Source organism: Bos mutus, chromosome 22 (genome assembly GCF_027580195.1).
Source record: "Bos mutus isolate GX-2022 chromosome 22, NWIPB_WYAK_1.1, whole genome shotgun sequence".
In the NCBI taxonomy this organism is placed as follows: domain Eukaryota; kingdom Metazoa; phylum Chordata; class Mammalia; order Artiodactyla; family Bovidae; genus Bos; species Bos mutus.
Window position 1 is genome coordinate 69,095,112 of NC_091638.1, and position 18,425 is coordinate 69,113,536.

The 18,425-nt window shown below is 54.2% G+C and overlaps 1 protein-coding gene across 1 annotated transcript; it reads right to left on the reverse strand.

Annotated features, from left to right (window-relative positions):
• Nucleotides 1–4,115: 4,115 nt before the first annotated feature.
• Nucleotides 4,116–18,011, reverse strand: RPS6KA4 (ribosomal protein S6 kinase A4). The gene is made up of 17 exons (XM_070359280.1): nt 17,850–18,011; nt 17,674–17,745; nt 16,780–16,998; nt 16,588–16,703; nt 15,680–15,787; nt 15,393–15,473; nt 15,216–15,319; nt 14,972–15,122; nt 12,069–12,233; nt 8,961–9,089; nt 8,666–8,799; nt 8,491–8,584; nt 6,357–6,530; nt 6,082–6,276; nt 5,650–5,809; nt 5,302–5,465; nt 4,116–5,049 (listed from the first exon to the last, which is right to left on the reverse strand). Exons 1-17 carry the CDS (start codon nt 17,902–17,904, stop codon nt 4,855–4,857), a joined length of 2,316 nt encoding a protein of 771 aa, XP_070215381.1. The 5' UTR covers nt 17,905–18,011; the 3' UTR covers nt 4,116–4,854.
• Between the last annotated feature and the right edge of the window lie 414 nt (nt 18,012–18,425).

Genomic DNA, 18,425 nt, shown 5'->3' on the forward strand with positions numbered 1-18,425 from the left:
CTAAGATTCCACAAGCCATGAGCCAGTGTCAAAAAAAAAAAAAAAAAATCACTGAATTGTGCTCTCAGATGGCTGAATAATATGGTATATGAATTGTATCTCAATTAAAAATTATATCTCAATGAAGTTTTTTCTTCTTTTTGCCAAACCTCATAGCTTGCAGGATCTTATTAATAGTTCCCTGACCGGGGATTGAATTCAGGCCCCAATACTGAAAGCACCAAGTCCTAACCACTGGACCATTGGGGAATTCCATCAATAAAGCTATTTTTTTTAATGCACAGGTTTATGTACAAACTTGTCTCTGCATAATTATGAGAGAAACAAAGTTTTAAACAATCCAAACACCCAGCCTTGGGGTAAAATTAAAGCCCATCCTCACTGCAGAACTCCTGTGGTTGAGGGGAGTCTGGAATTGGACCACTGGGATGGAAGGCACAGCTAGGTCAGTGACCTTGAGAAAGCTGTTGATCTTCACTGAGGTTCACTTTTCTTATCTCTTGAGGGGAAATGGTGCTTTCTTCATCAGCGAGCTGTGGGGAGACAAGGAGATCACCCATGCAGAGTTTTCAGTGTGGTCCCTGCTCACTGGAAGACCTCAATCTCAGTAAATGCTGATGATCAAACGACCCCACTTGCATACATTCTCTAGTTCAGGGATCCCCAACCTCTGGGCCAGGGACCAGTACCGGTCCATGGCCTGGTTAGGACAGGGCCACACAGCAGGAGGTGAGCAGCAGGCAAAACCAAAACCTTCCCCTACCCTAACCCTGGTCCGTGGAAAAACTGTCTTCCAGGAAATTGGTCCCCTTTCCTGCCAAAAAGGTTGGGGATCACTGCTCTGGTTCATCCTAACAGTCACATGACTCCTTTTTGACAAATGGGGAAGCCTGGGGGTGTTAGGTAGCTTACTCAAGTCACACAGTCTGTAAAAACAAGAGTTAGGAGTGTCTTCCCCTCCCCTCCCTAAGCCCTTCTCCTGAGCCTCTCCCTCTTCCTTCAGACCCATAGGATGGGGTACAGTTGGGTGTCCTCACACCCCCAATGACCCTTGATCCACACCCATGGGGTCCCACATGCCCACCAGGCTCACTCAGCTTTACCCTGACTTCAGCATCTGTGGGGTCCTGGCTCCCATCCCCATGCCTCCAGTTACCTCCTTCTCTAAGAGGCAAACTTCAGAACAGGAAGGGAAAGGTCCACCCTGAGATGACCCCACAGGGTGGCTATGGGGAGAGAAGGCCTGACGCAGCCCAAGCAGGTGGGGGCTCTCAGGACAGCTGCGTCATGTGGACAAATAGCCCTGCCCTGGGAGGCACAGAGGGGCTCAGGCCAAACTGCCCTACAGCAACAACCACCCAGCAGGGATCACACAGGGGAGTCTCGGTCCTCCTGAGAGGACCACACTCTGATCACTGCCAGGGCCATGGGTATGAGCTGCTTTTCTGCTCCTCTCCCTCCCTGACAGGCACCAAGCCCTGTCCAACTGACCTCTCTCTAAGGACCACTGAGGGACGGTCTTCCGCATGAGCTTGCAGAGGAGAATCCACGACCCAGATCTAAGCCAATCAGCACTGCAGCCCAGGCCACAGTGACTGATTCAGGGTAGGCCTCTGACCTCCCAGAACACAGGGATCCAATCAGAGTACATCCCAGGATTCCTGCTGGGAATAAAGACTCTCTTTATTACCAGATTTCAGTTTGTAGCAACCTGGAGCTCCTGTCCCCCATCTTGGGGCCGAAAGGGGCGTCTTTCAGTCTGCAGCAACCACCAAAACACACACACACAGAACAGAAAGCTGAGATTGGGAAACCAAGTCCTGATCATATGTTTACATCCCGATCAGTTCAATCCCTGAGTCGGGAAGATCCCCTGGAGGAAGGCACAGCAACCCACTCTGGTATCTTTGCCTGACAATCCCATGGACAGAGGAGCCTGGCAGGTTACAGTGTGTGAGGCTGCAGAGTCAGAGAGGACTAAGCAACTAACATGCTCACTTTCACTTTTTCATTTCAGGCCTTGCCTGAAGCTACCCCTGGATTGTGTAGCTCAAAAAGCCTAAAAATCCTGTTCTGCTGAAGCAAGTTTAGGTTGGGTTTTCCTCTACTTACAACCAGGAGAATCCTAAATGATACACAGCAGAGCTGTCAGATAAACACCTAAAATGACTGTTTGACCCTCATGTCAAAAGCCAAGAACAGACATACAGATGGCAACAAACACATGAAAACATGCTCAACATTGCTTCTTATTGTTGTTCAGTCACTAAGTCATGTCCAGCTCATTGCAATCCCATGGACTGCAGCACGCCAGACCTTCCTGTCCTTCACTATCTCCTGGAGTTTGCTCAAACTCAGGTCCTTTGAGTCGGTGATACCATCCAACCATCTCATCCTCTGTCCCCTCCTTCTCCTCTTGCCCTCGGTCTTTCCCAACATCGGTATCTTTTCCAATGAGTCAGCTCTTCATATCAGGTGGCCAAAGTATTGGAGCTTCAGCTTCAGCATCAGTTGTTCTAATGAATATTCAGGGTTGATTTCCTTTAGGACTGACTGGTTTGATCTCCTTGGTGTCCAAGGGAGAACTGCAAGTCAAAACTATAATGAGGTATCAAAATAAATGCTGGAGAAGATGTGGAAAAAGGGGAAACTTCTTGCACTGTTGGTGGGAAAACCACTACGGAGAACAGTATGGAGATTCCCTTAAAAAAAAAAACTAGGAATAAAACTACCATATGACCCAGCAATCCCACTTGGGCATATGCCCTGAGAAAAACATAATTCAGAAAGTCACATGTATGCCAGTGTTCACTGTAGCACTATTTACAACAGTCAGGATATGGAAGCAACCCAGAAGTTTATCAACAGATGAATGCATAAAGAAATTGTGGTACATATATACCATGGAGTAGTACTCAGTCATAAAAAGGAACAAAACTGAGTCAGTTGTAGAGAGGTGGATGGAGCTAGGGTCTGACATACAGCGTGAAGTCAGAAAAATATCGTATAGTAATGCATATATATGGAGTCTAGTAATGCATATACATGGAGTCTAGAAAAGCGGTACTGATGAACCTATTTGCAGGGCGGGAATAGAGATGCAGATGTGACAGCAGACCTGTGGACAGTGGGGGAGGGAGAGGGTGGGACAAACTGAGAAAGGAGCATTGACATCTATACACCACCACATGTAAAGCAGACAGCTAGTGGGAAGCTGCTCTATAACACAGGGAGCTCAGCTCAGTGCTCTGGGATGACCTAGTGGGGTGGGATGTTGAAAGGGTAGGAGAGAGGCTCAAGAGGGAGGGGATATACATATACAGATGGTGACTGCAGCCATGAAATTAAAAGACGCTTACTCCTTGGAAGGAAAGTTATGACCAACCTAGACAGCATTGAAAAGCAGAGACATTACTTTGCCAACAAAGGTTCGTCTAGTCAAGACTATGGTTTTTCCTGTGGTCATGTATGGATGTGAGAGTTGGACTGTGAAGAAGGCTGAGCACTGAAGAATTGATGCTTTTGAACTGTGGTGTCGGAGAAGACTCTTGAGAGTCCCTTGGACTGCACGGAGATCCAACCAGTCCATTCTGAAGGAGATCAGCCCTGGGATTTCTTTGGAAGGAATGATGCTGAAGCTGAAACTCCAGTACTTTGGCCACCTCATGCGAAGAGTTGACTCATTGGAAAAGACTCTGATGCTGGGAGGGATTGGGGGCAGAAGGAGAAGGGGACGACAGAGGATGAGATGGCTGGATGGCATCACTGACTCGATGGACGTGAGTCTCAGTGAACTCCGGGAGTTGGTGATGGACAGGGAGGCCTGGCGTGCTGTGATTCATGGGGTCGCAAAGAGTCGGACACGACTGAGCGACTGATCTGATCTGATCTGATGGTTGGTTCACGCTGTTGTACAGAGAAACCAGCACAAATTGTAAAGCAATTATCCTCCAAATAAAAATAAATTTAAAGAACACCAAGGACAAAGGGTATCATATTATCCAGAAGGGTCTGCTCTGTCCCTCCACTTTGAGGCCCAAGGGCCAACGCCTGGAAGTGAACCCCAAGACCTCTGCCCCCACACCCCCCACACATACACACACAAATGCCACACAGCACTGAGTAGACTTTTATTTTAAAGTCAAAGGCACAGCCTGGATGGGCGGAGGCAGTGACTATGGAAGCCCAGCCCAGACCCCCAAGGCCCCACCCCCCAGCTAGGGGCAGCTGTGCCAAAGGGGAGGGGACAGATGAGAAGGGGGCCGCCCCTTTTAGGGGAGGTCGCCTACCTCCTAACTTAGCCCCAGTAGGGGGAGCAGGTGACATAAAGTGAGGCAGAAATGCTTCAGGGGGTCCCCCAGGGCCTCTCGCTGAGCGCCCGCCCCAACACAGGTCTTTGGCGGACGTAATTGCACAGACAGTCCATAAAGTGACAGCTTGAGAGGTGCCCCCTCCCAAGAGCAGGTCCTCAGGGGAGGGCAGGGGAGAGGTCCCAGTTTCTCCCTGTGGCAACTCAGTGCTTAGAAATGGAGGAGCCCTTCCCAACCGGGGCAGCCCCTTGGGTAGAAGGGCCTTCCACCAGATGAGGCAGTATCTTGGCAGAGGGCCCCACACCCCACTCCCCAGCAGGCCCCCTCCTTCCCTGCATCTCTAACTCTAACCTGGTAAGACATTTTTTAAAAAAGAATTCTCTGCTTATAAAAATACTTCTGCTCTGTCTGGGGGTAGGGAGGGGGAAAGGGGGGGAGAAGGGTAACAGTCCTGGGGAGGGGGGCGGCGCCGATGCAGGAGGCAGTGAGCCGGCCTCCTAGATCACAGACACGACGGGGGAGGCGGGAGTCACAGGGGCAGGGGCTAGGAGGGGGGTAGGGGGCCATTGGCTCGTCGGGGGGTTCCCTTGGCGGCCGGGGCCCGGCCGGGGGTGGCGGGCGCTGGGGAGACGCGGCGGGATGTGGCGGCGCTCCGTAATTTCTGTTTCCGCCGCTTGGCCAGCGGCGCGTTTTCCACGCTCTTCAGGAAGAAACCCTCGCGTTTGCCCCGGTTGAACGCCTGGCGGAAAGGAAAGGGTGAGTGAGTCCCACGGGCCCGGCCTCGACTTCCAGATCCCGGCTTTGGCCCCATCCCAGGCCCTCCTTCCCATCCCACTAGGTCAGGGCCAACAGGTCTTTTGCCTCCACAACCTCTAAGAAGCTCAGGGCCCCGGCAGGTCACGGGTCTGGACTCCGCGGAACTCAACCTGGCAGGACTCCGGGGAGTCGCCTCCCAGAGGCCCCGCCCCCAGGCTTAGGCCCCGCCCCTCACCATGAAGGTGGCGTTGAGCCCGGAGCGCACAGCGGACCCCGAGGACTCCAGCACGTCCGGTGTCCGCAGCGGAGGCGAAGAGCGCGCGCTGCCGTCCTGCAGCCACGAGCTGCCCCGCAGCCCCTCGAGCTTCAGCCGCTTGGCGGGATCCACAGTCAGGAGCCCTGGAGGCGGGGCGGGGCAGCGTTGGCGGGCCACGTGTAGAGGGTACACCCCAGAGAGGGCAGCCCCACTCTCCTCCCCGACAAGCCCCCCACCTGGACACCAAACCCGGGGGCACTCCTTGCCCCATCAAGACCCCATGGCCTCCCCCTCCCCAACCATAACCTATGACCTCCGGCTCCGCACCTCGGACCAGCTCCTTGGCTTCCTCAGACACGCCTTCCCAGGCCTCTCCGTCAAGAGAGAAGCGCCCCTCGCGGATCTTGCACATGATCTCCGCGGCCTGGCTCTGCCCGCCTTGGCCTGAGGCCCCCTGGAAGGGGACCTGGCCCGACAGCATCATGTACTAGGGGTGGGGGTGGGAGGGACAGGTGAAAAGTGAGACCAGCCCAGACTAGGGGCCAATGGAGGCCAGGAGACTGATTCAACCCACCACAGGACCATGCACTCTCTCCAAGAGGCTAACTCCTGAGGCCCATGGGTGATGAACTCTACCCCTCAAACTAGGGTGCTCAGACCCCAGCACCAGAGCGACCCCGCCTATGTATCAGGACATCTTATCCCAGCCTCAGACCAAATCCTGCCCCTGACATCCCCTCAGAGACGCCATCCCCATACCAGAATAACGCCGAGGCTCCAGAGGTCGCAGGACTCGTCGTAACCCTGCTGGGCCAGCAGCTCGGGGGCTGCGTACTGCAGCGTGAAGCAGGGCGTCTGCATGGGCCCCGCGGGGCTCTGCGGGCGCAGGCGCGCGAACCCGAAGTCGATGATCTTCACTGGGGCCCCAGGCGTGTCATCGGCGTACAGGATGTTCTACGAGGGCGGCGAGGCGGCCGTCAGAACCCGGCTTTCCGCGCCGAGGCCCTCCCGATGCGCTGAGGCCCCGCGCTCACCTCGGGCTTCAGGTCGCGATGCACTACGCCCGCCTCCTCGTGCATGAAGCTCACGGCCGACACGAGGCTGCGCAGGATCTGGCTCGCCTCGGACTCGCTGAAGTGCCGCTTCTTGCGGATGTGCTCCAGCAGCTCCCCGCCCTGCAGCAGCTCCAGGACCAGGTACGTGTGCAGCTGCGGGCAGCGCGACGGTCCGGGTCACCGCCTACCGAGACCCCGCCCACCCGCCGCATCCTGCCCCGAGGTCACCATCGAGCCCCGCCCCCAGTTTCAGGCGCCTTCCACATTCAACCCTGACCTCAAGACTACCACCACCGCCCCCTACCCGCCTCCGTAAGAACCACCTTAGGACTCGCTTGCGGTTCTACCCCGTACTGTTTTCCTTCCCAGGTGGCGCTAGTGGTAAACAACCCGCCTGCCAATGCAAGGTTTGGCGGGTTGGATCCCTGGGTGAGGAAGATCCCCTGGAGGAGGGCATGGCAATGCACTCCAGTATTCTTGGGCCTGGAGAATCTTATGGACAGAGGACGTGGTGGGCTTTGGTCCACAGGGTCGCAAAGAGTTGGACATGACTGAAACGACTTAGCAGCAGCAGCAGTCCCTTTGGCCACCTTAAAGTTCAGTTCAGTCCCTCAGTCGTGTCCGACTCTTTGCAACCCCATGGACTGCAGCACTGCCAGGCTTCCCTGTCCATTACCAACTCCTGCAGTCTGCTCAAACTCATGTCCATCAAGTCAATGATGCCATCCAACCTTCTCATCCTCTGTCGTCCCCTTCTCCCCTTGCCTTCAATCTTTCCCAGCATCAGGGTCTTTTCCAATGAGTCAGTTCTTTGAATCAAGTAGCCAAAGGATTGGAACTTCAGCTTCAGCATCAGTCTTTCCAATGAATATTCAGGACTGATTTCCTTTAGGATTGACAAGTTTGATCTCCTTGCAGTCCAAGGGACACTCAAGAGTCTTCTCCAACACCATAGTTCAAAAGCATCAACTCTTCGGCGCTCAGCTTTCTTTATAGTCCAACTCTCACATCCATACATGACTACTGGAAAAACCATATCTTTGACTAGATGGTCCTTTGTCGGCAAAGTAACATCTGCTTTTTAATATGCTGTCTAGGTTTGTCATAGCTTTTCTTCCAAGGAGCAAGCGTCTGTTAATTTCATGGCTGCAGTCACCATCTGCAGTGATTTTGGAGCCCAAGAAAATAAAGTCTGTCACTGTTTCCATTGTTTCCCCATCTATGTGCCATGAAGTGATGGGACCCGATGCCATTATCTTCATTTTTTGAATGTTGAGTTTTAAGCCTGCTTTTTTAAACTCTCCTCTTTCACTTTCATCAAGAGGCTTCTCAGTTTTTTGCTTTCTGCCATAAGGGTGGTGTCATCTGCATATCTGAGGTTATTGATATTTTTCCCAGAAATCTTGATGCCAGCTTGTGCTTCATCCAGCCCGCATTTTGCATAATGTACTCTGCATATAAGTTAAATAAACAGGGTGATAATATATAGCTTTGATGTACTCGTTTCCCAATTTGGAACCAGTCCGTTGTTCCATGTTCGATTCTAACTGTTGTTTCTTGACCTGCATACAGATTTCTCAGGAGGCAGGTTAAGGTGGTTTGGTACTCCCATGTCTTTAAGAATTTTCCACAGTTTGTTGTGATCCACACAACAAACTGTTGTGGCCACCTTAAAACCCACTGGCAAAAATCGTCCCCCTGCCCTGTTCCTTTGTCCATTCCCATATCCACCTTCAAGTCCTCAGGCCCTCCTAGTTGCTTAGTCCCTCTGGTATGCCCTCTTCCAGGGGATCTTCCCAACCCAGGAATCAAACCCAGGTCTCCTACATTGCAGGCGGATTCTTTACCGTTTGAGCCACCAAGGAAGCCCAAGAGCGCTGGAGTAGTCTATCCCTTCTCCAAGGAAACTTCCCGACCCAGGAATCTCTTGAATTGCAGGCGGTTTCTTTACATGCTGAGCTACCATAATCCCGCCTCCCTCACCTCCAGGTCCTCAGGCCCCTCCCACTGCGCGCTCAGGCCCCGCCTCCTGTCCGCCTCCCCGCCCCCTCCCTGCCCTCCTCGGGCAGCCTCCAGCGCCCCTGCGCTCCGCCCCAGCCCAGGAAGGCGTCACCTGGTCGTGATGCACTTCGTGCAGCTTCACCACGTTGGGATGCGACTGGCACAGCCGCAGGGCAGCCACTTCGCGCTGCGTGTTCTCCTCCAGCCTGGGGGCAGGGCAGGCAGGGTCAGAACAGCCGACCTCCGGCCCCACCCTCCCCGAGTCTGCCCGCCCCGGGCCCGCCCACCTGCGACTGAGGATCTTGACAGCGAACTCTTCGCCGCTCTGTAGCTGTCGGCAGCGGCGGCACACGGAGAAACTACCCTGGCCCAACGCGGGTTCCCGCAGGTCCAGTTCGTACTGCTGGAAGAAGGGCGAGTCCTGGGGGTGCAAGAGAAGCGTCAGAGGTCCTAGCAGGAGCCTTGCGGCTATGCCACGCCCCACCTCGGAGAGGCTCTGGGCCTCACCGAAGCCACCATGTGCGCTGATGAAGACAGGTCTGGAGTCCCCACGCCCACTTCTCCCACCCTGGCCCAATCCACCTGCATCATGACGCTCCTGGCCAACGCCGCCGGGCCGGGCCGGTCTCCAGCGCCAGACGCTTCCAGCACATCGGTCATCACCGCGTTGTTGCGGTCAAACAAGATGGATGGCGCCACGAAGGAGTAACCCTGGTGGAGGAGGGGGTTGTCAGGGCTGGATGGGCATCCGGGGGCTGGAGGTGCAGAAGGAGCCCCTGAAGGCCCAGACCCAGCCGGAAGGGCAGGGGGCAGAGGAAAGACCCTGCAGTAGGAGTTGAGGGTGTTGCTTTTGCACCCCGGTGTACACAGGCTGTTGTGGACATTTTTATTCCACCTTGGTCTGTGATCCCTTGGAACCATGTCTATCCCCTCAGCAGTCTGGGACTCCACCTTTCTCGTCACAGTGGTCCCCCAAGTGCCAAGGCCATCATCTGGCACAACGTAGTGGCCCAGAATATAATGGGCTGAACGAATAAAAGAATTGTGGCCTGGTGTCACACATGCTTAGCTTAGGAAAATTCAGCTCTACCCAACTCAGGACAAAAAGTCTTTATTACTTTCAAATCAAACTTTGGCCTCCTCTGCAAGGGGGTGCTACTGAGGAAATGTAAAGAGAAACCAAAGTTAATTTTTTTGCCTTTCCTAAGGATCCATGTCCTGGCAATTCAAGGAATTCTCAAGGGTAATTTTAAGGATGTGTTGTTTTCTCCTAAAAACGCAGCGCCACTGTATGCAGTGCTAACTAGGATGCACACAGGTGGGATTTTTGTCTGTTAAGTTTGTTGATATGTCCCCAGTACCCAAGTCAGTGCCTGGCACGTTGAAGGCACTCAATACATATTTTTGAATCATTAAATGAATGAATGAAAGTAACCATTGATTCACAAGAAAACTTGCTCATTAGGACTGTGAGATCAAAGATAGATCCCAGTAGATCGAGGGATATTCAAGCACAGAGCTGTCACTTGTGAGAGCTTCACAGAGGGGACCGATCCACCCATAGTTGATACTGGCCTATTATTTACTATTTATGGACCGAATCCTACCCAGCCATGACCCCAAGCTGGACTTAGGGACGCAGAAATTAAACACATAGTCCCTGCCCTCTGAGAGTTTCAGACCAGGCGAGGTGGTCTCCGTCAGTGTCAGTATACAACCTGACAAACTGCTCAGAAGGAGGTTTTGTCTTCAGAGGGCTGGTGCACAAGAAAAGGGCAACCCAGGGCCAGAGGAGCAGCGAAGTCTTCACACAGGGCAGCGCTGGACAACAAGGCTTGACTTTTGCCAGGTGGGCAACTGTAGGGAAAGAACTCCAGGTGGGGGAAACTGCATGTGCAAAGGAACAGAAGTATGTTCTGGAACCTCTGAGAAGTTCCAAGGTGCTGGAGCACCAGGTGAAATAACAGAGAGTACTGAGCAAAGACCACATCATATACAAATGAACTGATTTACACAACAGAAGCAGGCTCACAGACTTAGTGAATGAACTTCTGATTACCAGCGGGGAAGGGTGGCAAAAAGGGATAGTTAGGGAAAACCAGACACAGAACAACGGACTGGTTCAAAACTGAGAAAGGAGTACGTCAAGGCTGTATATTGTTACCCTGTTTATTTATATGTAGAGTACATCATGCAAAATGCCAGGCTGGATGAATCAAAAGCTGGAATCAAGATTACATGGCGAAATATCAACAACGTCAGATATGCAGATGATACCACCCTAATGGCAGAAAGAAAAGAGGAACTAAAGAGCCGCTTGATGAAGGTAAAAGAGGAGAATGAAAAAACTGGCTTAAAACTCAACATTCAGAAAACTAAGATCATGGCATCTGGTCCCATCACTTCATGGAAAATAAATGGGGAAAATATGGAAACAGTGGCAGATTTCATTTTCTTGAGCTCCAAAATCACTGCAGATGGTGACTGCAGCCATGAAATTAACAGACGCCTGCTCCTTGGAAGAAAACCTATGACAAACCTAGACAGTGTATTAAAAGCAGAGACATCACTTTGCCCACAAAGGTCCATATAGTCAGCTATGGTTTTTCCAACAGTCATGTACGGATGTGAGAGTTGGACCATAAGGAAGGCTGAGCGCCAAAGAATTGATACTTTCAAACTGTGGTGCTGGAGAAGACTCTTGAGAGTCCCTTGGACAGCAGGGAGATCAAAACCAGTCAATCCTAAAGAAAATTCATTGGCAGGACTGATGCTGGAGCTGAAGCTCCAATACTTTGGGTACCTGATGCAAAGAGCTGACTTGTTAGAAAAGACCCTGATGCTGAGAAAGATTGAAGGCGGAGGAGAAGGGGGCAACAGAGGATGAGATGGCTGAAAGGCATCACCAACTCAATGGACATGAGTTTGAGCAAACTCCAAGAGATAGTGGAGGACAGGTAAGCCTGGTGTGTTGCAGCCCAGCGTCAGACACGATTTAGCAACTGAGCAACAACAAGGGAGTTTGAAATTGACATGTATATACTGCTATATTTAAAACGGATAACCAACAAGGACCTACTGTATAGCACAGGGAACTCTGCTCAATGTTAGGTGGCAGCCTGGATGGGAGGGGAGTTTGGGGGAGAATGGATACAGGCATATGTATGGCTGAGTCCCTTTGCTGTCCACCTGAAACAATCACAACATTGTTATTTGGCTATATTCCAATATAAAAGAAAAGAAAAAGTAAAAAAAAAAAAAAAGACCACATCATGCAAGGCCTTGCATACCAAGCAAAGGAGCTTGGACTTGTCCAACAGGCCTAAGCTTCTAAAACTGGGTGGAGGGGGCCTGTGTCCCCAGGAATGTGATATGGTATGCCACAGTATAAACAAAGCATCTCTTCCTAGGTGTCCCCTTAAAACAACGGTTTTACCTAACAATAAAGAGAGATGATGGAGAAGGGAAATCGACATGAAATTTCAAGATAAACCAGAAATTCAAAGACGTGTCCTGCCAAGGCAGCCTCAATGACTGACAATTCCAAGTTCATCATGAATGGAGAGGAAGGGAGATGCTGAGTCCCCCTCAGGACACAGGGCTATGTAATGTCCAGAGGTCAGCTGGGGCTGAGGCTTGCAACAGCACCCCACTTCCCCTGCATCTGTGGTTCCATGAGCTCTCACTCACCTGGAAGATGCGAGGGTCCCCAGGTGGGGGGCTGCCAGGGGGTGAGTAGACAGGCTCCAGTCGGGTAAATTCTTCTGCAAAGTTGCCCACATCCAGCTCTGAGCGGATCTGGGGTCGGAACGGGGCTGGAATCTTCCTAGCAGCCAGAGCAGCCCAGTCCAGACCCTGGAGAAAAGGAATGAAAGATAAGGGATCAAAGGGCAGGAAGTGGAAACACTGTCCACTCGGGCCACCCTCACTGGGCAGCTTCTCAGTGAGGCAAAGGTCTCGCCTTTGCAGTTGTGTGCAAAGCTGTTCTTCCTGCCTCCCCAGCTTCTGTTTCCCTTCCTCTGATAACAGGATCCCTGTTTCCCTTAGAGAACCACCCCTCCACCGCACTCAGCCAATTCTGGGACTTTTAATAGAACTGGTATGCAAAAAAAAAAAAAAAATCTCTTTCTTCTACTGGACTTAAATCTGGGAGGATATGAGTCTGGAACTGCTGGGGCCCCCTCAGTGTCTAGTGATGAAATGCCCAGGCAGAAAAGCAGAAGCAGGAGACAAAGTAAGAAATTCCTAGTAACATAGACTCAGCACCTGGATCCAGCCTTGCCTGAAGTCAGACTGTTTTCCCTGACTTTTCATTTATGGTAGCTAAAACATTGCTTTTTATGTTTAAACTAGTGTGGCATAGCTTGTTCTTGTTGCCTGTCCAACACCCATTCTCTCTGTCATACTTAGCACTATAGCCCCCATTTTATTTCAGGAACCAATGTACAAACTAAAAAATAGTATTTTACAAACTTCCTTGCAGTTAGCAGTGACCAATTACTTGTAAGCAAAAATTATGAGGGAGAAATCCAGAGAAAGAGCCTGAAGAGGAGGGTGAGCAGTTGTTAAGTACCCTTTTTGCCCTTCCCTCCTTCTTCCTCATGCTTCCCACCTGGAGAGCAACCTAGACAGCAAGAGGTCTGGCAGTCATTTTGATACCAGGAGGCATCCGTGGGAATGCAGGCTGTAGCTGTTAGCTGCTCAGGCACGTCAAACTCTTGTGACCCCACGGACTATAGCCCACTCGGCTCCTCTATCCATGGGATTCTCCAGGCAAAAATACTGGAGTGGATTGCCATGCCCTCCTCCAGGGGATCTTTCTGACCTAGGGATCGAACCCACATCTCTTGTCTCCTGCATTGGCAGATGGGCTCTTTACCACTAGCACCGCCTGGAAAGCCCTGGGAATGGAGGCTATGTGCTAAAAATGAAGGAGCATTTAAAAAGAAAAAATCAAGCTTGGCTCCTTGAAGACACCACAGCAGCCCTAGACAGATGACCTCTGGATTTCTTTTATGTAGATAGATAGACAGACAGACAGATAGATCTCTTTTTTAGACTACCATTCATTCCAGTCTCTGTTCTTAGAAGCCAGACTCTATTCCACAGATATAACCATCTTCAGTGCACTTTTGGTCACATGCAGCCTAGAGGCGTGGCTTGGGCTTAAAGGCCCCAGTTCTGGCACCAGGGACTTCAGAATCGCTATCAGCAAAGAGATTGTCTTGAGAGAAGAGGAAATAGCATCAAGCCTCAAAGACCTTGGGGGATGCGGGCGCTCTCTAGTCTGACAACTGGTTCACCTGCTCCCAAGCACCCAGGGACCAGGATGCACTCAGGGTGGGCTGAGGAATTCACTGAGGGACACTGACACTGCTCAGTCACTCTGCCCATAACGGAACATCTTCACCACAGAGGCTTAAGACTCCTGTCTGAGAAAGCTTCTTTGAGGGCCCTTCCAGGCAAAACTTGCTGGGAAGATTCAAGGAGGTGATATTCATAGCAAGGGTAACTGGGTGCCCAGCCCACAGTAAGTGCCCATAAATGGATGCTTTTGTTACTACATTGGACAAGGCAAATTTAATACCCACGTGTAAACAGAACATGACACTTCAGAGCATGGGCCTTCAGGCCACCTAGACCTGAGCTGTATCACTTCGCTCAGTGATCTTGGGCAAATTACCTAACCTCTCTGACCATGGACTGCATAGTCCATGAGGTCACAAAGAGTCAGACACAACTGAGCAACTTTCACTTTTTCTGAACCTGTTTCCTCATCTGTGAAAATAAGGATAATTAGGTTGGTTCTGAGGCTTACATGAAATTATGCAAGCAAGGGGCCAAGATACATTCACTGTTACAGGGTCCTGCTAGGCAACGGGGGCTTCCCAGGTGGCTCAGTGGTAAAGAATACGCCTGCTAATGCAGGAGACATGGGTTCAATCCTGGAGTAGGAAATGTCAGCCCACTCCCATGGACAGAGATCCCCTGGCTACAGTCCAGGGGATCGCAAAGAGTTGGACATGACTGAGCAACTGAGCATGCACACATGCTGTGCAATGACTCGCCATACACAGTGTCCAAACCAGCGAGGTCTCACAAGGACAGAATTCACTCTGCACTGCACCCTAACCTGCATGCAAGTTGCTTAGGACAGATCCCACGTGGCTGATTCAGTCACGTCCATCTGAAGTACAGGCATACAGAATGTACAGGTACAAAGACCAAAACCCTGAGTGGATGCTAACAGTCACGAGACTGGGCCCGACAGCAGACCTGGGGTCTGTTCCCAGCTCTACATTTTTACTGTGTGATCTCTGGCAGATCACCATGCCTCTCTGAATTGTCCAATGAAGAGTCCATTCTCAAGTCCCTGCCAGCCCTGCCAGGCAATGAACCTAGAATTCTTTCCCATGAGAGCAAATTTAAATAGAGATGAATGAGAAGACAAGCCTGCTTTCTTTACCTGCAAAGTTTTCTAAATCAAGTGAAACTGGCCAGTCTCAGACCATCCCTCCAGTGTCCCCCAACCCAGAGCAGTAGCCCAGCCCCGGTGTGTGCAGAGAGCTATGGGGGTGAGTCAGGAGCCTCACCTGGAAGAAGGGGTGGTCCTTAACTTCCTGTGCCCCCTGGGGTCCTGCACCCAGTCGCTTCCTGGGGTCCTTGCAAAGTAGCCGCTGCAGTAGGTCCTGTGCCACTGGCCCGATCCGGGGGGGGAAGGGAGGGGAGCACTTCAGGATCCGTCTGGGAGGATTGGGGGGGGCGTCAGGGGCAGCAAGCCCCCCCTCCAGCCCTGCCCAGGCTCCTCGGCCGCCCTCTGCTTCCAGCCCTGCTCACCGAGACACCTCTGCCTGCGTGTTCCTCTCGCCCTCCAGGGTGAAGGGTGAGGCCCCCGTCAGCAGCTCGAAAAGCAGGATGCCAAGGCTCCACCAGTCCACAGCCTGCCGGGCACAGCCAGGGTGAGAGCCTGCAGCCACCCCCGCCTCACCCCACCCCACTCCAGGGCCAACCCACCTTGCCATGGCCCGACTTGCTGCGGATGATTTCAGGGGCCATGTACTCAATGGTGCCACAGAAGGAAAAGGTCCGCTCTTTCTGGAAGGACAAGAGGACCCATTTGGACACCCAGCCGCCCCCACCCCCACCCCGCGGCCCAGAGTAAGACTCGCTGGACTTGTGAGAGTCGGAGCAGTGGGAACTTCCTGAAGGCAGAGCTACTGCAGAGCCAGGCGTGGAGCTGGAGCCGGGATGGGAAGGCCTGTGTAGGGGGGTTCAGGAGGCTGAGACCATCCTTCACTCACCTCCTCTGTCAGGAACTCCTTGCTAAGCCCAAAGTCAGTGAGGACAACGTGACCCTCGGAGTCCAGCAGCACATTCTCCAGCTTCAGATCTCGGTAGATGATGCCCAGCTGGCAGGAGGGAAGAGGGCGCTGAGGGTCCCTCCTCTGACACCCCCACCCCCAACTCCTACAGCTCCTGTTCTGTACCAGATCCCTGGGGCAGGGGACCTCCAGTGGGGTGGGGGGCAGGATGAGACTGGCCCATTGAACGGGAGAAGCCATTTAAGATACACCAGCATAGGGACTTCCCTGGTGGTCCAGTGGTTAAGAATCTGCCTGCCAATACAGGGGACATGGCTTCCAGCCCTGGTCCCAGAAGGTGCCACATGCCATGGAGAGCAACTAAGCCCGTGGGCCACAACTGCTGAGTCCGCAGCAAGAGAAGCCACTGCAATGAGAACCCCGAGCACCACAACAAAGAGTAGCCCCCGAGTGCAGCAACGAAGACCCAGCACAGCCATCAGTCAGTCAGTCAATTTCCAAAAAGCATGGAAGGGGTGGGGAAACACCACAGAGAGGCCCCTAGGAGGAAAGCTGTGTGAGGAGCCCCAAATCACAACAGCTCTGGGAACCAAGGCATGAGGTCTCCGTTTGAGGAAGTTCTGTGAACGTGGCCCCAGGAAGCAGCCTGTGAGAGTTCCCTGTGAGAGGAAAGCCCCCTCGAGGAGGCACCAGCGGAGGAGACCCCAGAAGGCAGCACCCGAGCCTTCCTCCCAGGAGGCTAGGGGACGTGGATCCAGTGCCGCCCCCCCGCCCCGACCCTGCGGCCACCCCCTTCCAGGAAGCCCAAGGCTGCCAGCTTCACAGGCCCCTCCAGGGCCAGGACCCGGTGCCCAGGGCCACCACCAGGTGGCCGGGTCCTCACCCACCTTGTGCAGGTGCTCCAGGGCCAGCACGATCTCGCCCCCATACACGCGCACCTCGGCCTCCCTGAAGTACTGGCGCTGGTAGAGGTGGGTGAACATTTCGCCGCCGTTCACATAGTCTGGGGGAGGTGGGAGTGGAAGCTGGGAAGCAGCCCCCATGGGTAGCCCCCCCACACACACAGGGCCTGCCCTTACCCAGGATGAGGTGCAGCTTGGCATCAGTCTGGAAGGCGTAGTGCAGCGTGACCAGGAAGGGTGCCTGGCGCACCAGCTCCAGCACCGAGCGCTCGGTGCGCGTGTGCTCCTGTGTCTTGGCACGCTGCACCAAGGCTGCCTTGCGCAGCACCTTCATGGCATACAGCTTGCCCGCGTCGTGCCCGCCTGCCTTCCGCACCAGGAACACCTTCCCGTAGGCTGTGGGGGCAGCGAGTGGGCGGAAGGTAGGCCATGAGCAGAAGGGCGGGTGCGAAGGTAGGGGGGTAGCGACGCCCACCCAGGAGGGTGTGCAAGGTGGGGGAAGGAGCTGGGGCGAGAGGCAGGTGTGCACAAAGCTGGCAGCGCTTTCTAAAGCAAAGATGTGCACACCCCCGGGAGGGTGCTCAGCAAACCTAGGGAGGGCATGTGCAAACCAGGCTGGGGGGGTACGCAACTCCCGGGAGGCCTGCAGCACAGGGTGGGGGCGGGGTGTGTGCAAACCTGGGGAAGGTATAGAGGATGCAAAGCCAGGGAGGGGGCGCAGAGGTGCGGGCAGACGGAAGGACAGTCAACCCCGAGGTGGGGAGTTTGCAAAGTGGAGGAAGACGGCTCTCATATCTCGCAAGGTGGGGAGAGCTGTGAAATCACACGGGTGGGCTGCAAGTCCCCAAGAGTGTTGGCCCCCCCGGGGAGGACCTTGCTCAATGTGGAGCAGCCCTGGAAGTGGGCATGCCAACCCCGGCAGGGCAGGGCCAAGCAGGCAAGGCGGGCTATGCCGGGAGAGGGTGGGGGGCATTGCTGGTGGCCTGGCCCAACCCAGGCGGGTGTGCCCGCGCGGCAGGCCCAGAGCACCCTGCGGGGGGAGGACACTTGCCGGTGGATAGGGGTCCTCACCTCCCGTGCCCAGCACCTTGAGCAGCTGGAAGTTCTCCACGCCTACCTTCTCCTCGTGCCCCGTCAGGTTGGCTGTGGGCACAGGGGGCAAATGAACCCAGCCAGTGCATGAACCCTCCCCGGCCGGCCTAGGCAGCCATCACCCAGCCAGCACCCCGGGCCACCCCCTGCCCCACCTTCGGTGATCTGCAGCTCCACGGCACAGCCCTCGTCCTCATCCTCGTCCCCCATGGCCGGCGGGTCGCTGGGGCCCGCGCGGCTCGGCTCCGGGGCGGGCGGCGCCGGTTACATGGCGGCTCCGGCCGGGGCGGGAGCTTCCTGGTGCCGCCTCCGGGGCCGAGGCGGGCGCCGGCGCCGCCTCCCGGCTCCCCGCCCCGCGCGGCCTGAGTCAGGCGCTGGAACGTGACAGCGCCCCGGCTGCGGGTGGGCGGGGGCGGCCCGTTCTCCCGCGGCGCAGGGGGCTGCCGCCAGGAGTGTGCGCTCTGGGACCCCGGGCGACCTTCCTGGGGACCTGGGAGTCCCCCTTGGGAGCTATGCCTGGGGTTTGTGGATAACCCGGAGCCTCTGTGGGGCGGACACTCCCCAGCCAGGTATCCGCCCCAGGGCGGTAAGTCCACCGCAGGCTGTGCCCCAAGGGGGTGGGAGGCCCACTCTAGTGCTACAGAGCCGCCTTCCTCACCGGGGTGCCAGCCCTAAGGGCAGCCAGGCAGCTCTGTCCAATTCTTAGCCACCAGTGAAAGTGAGGAACTTCA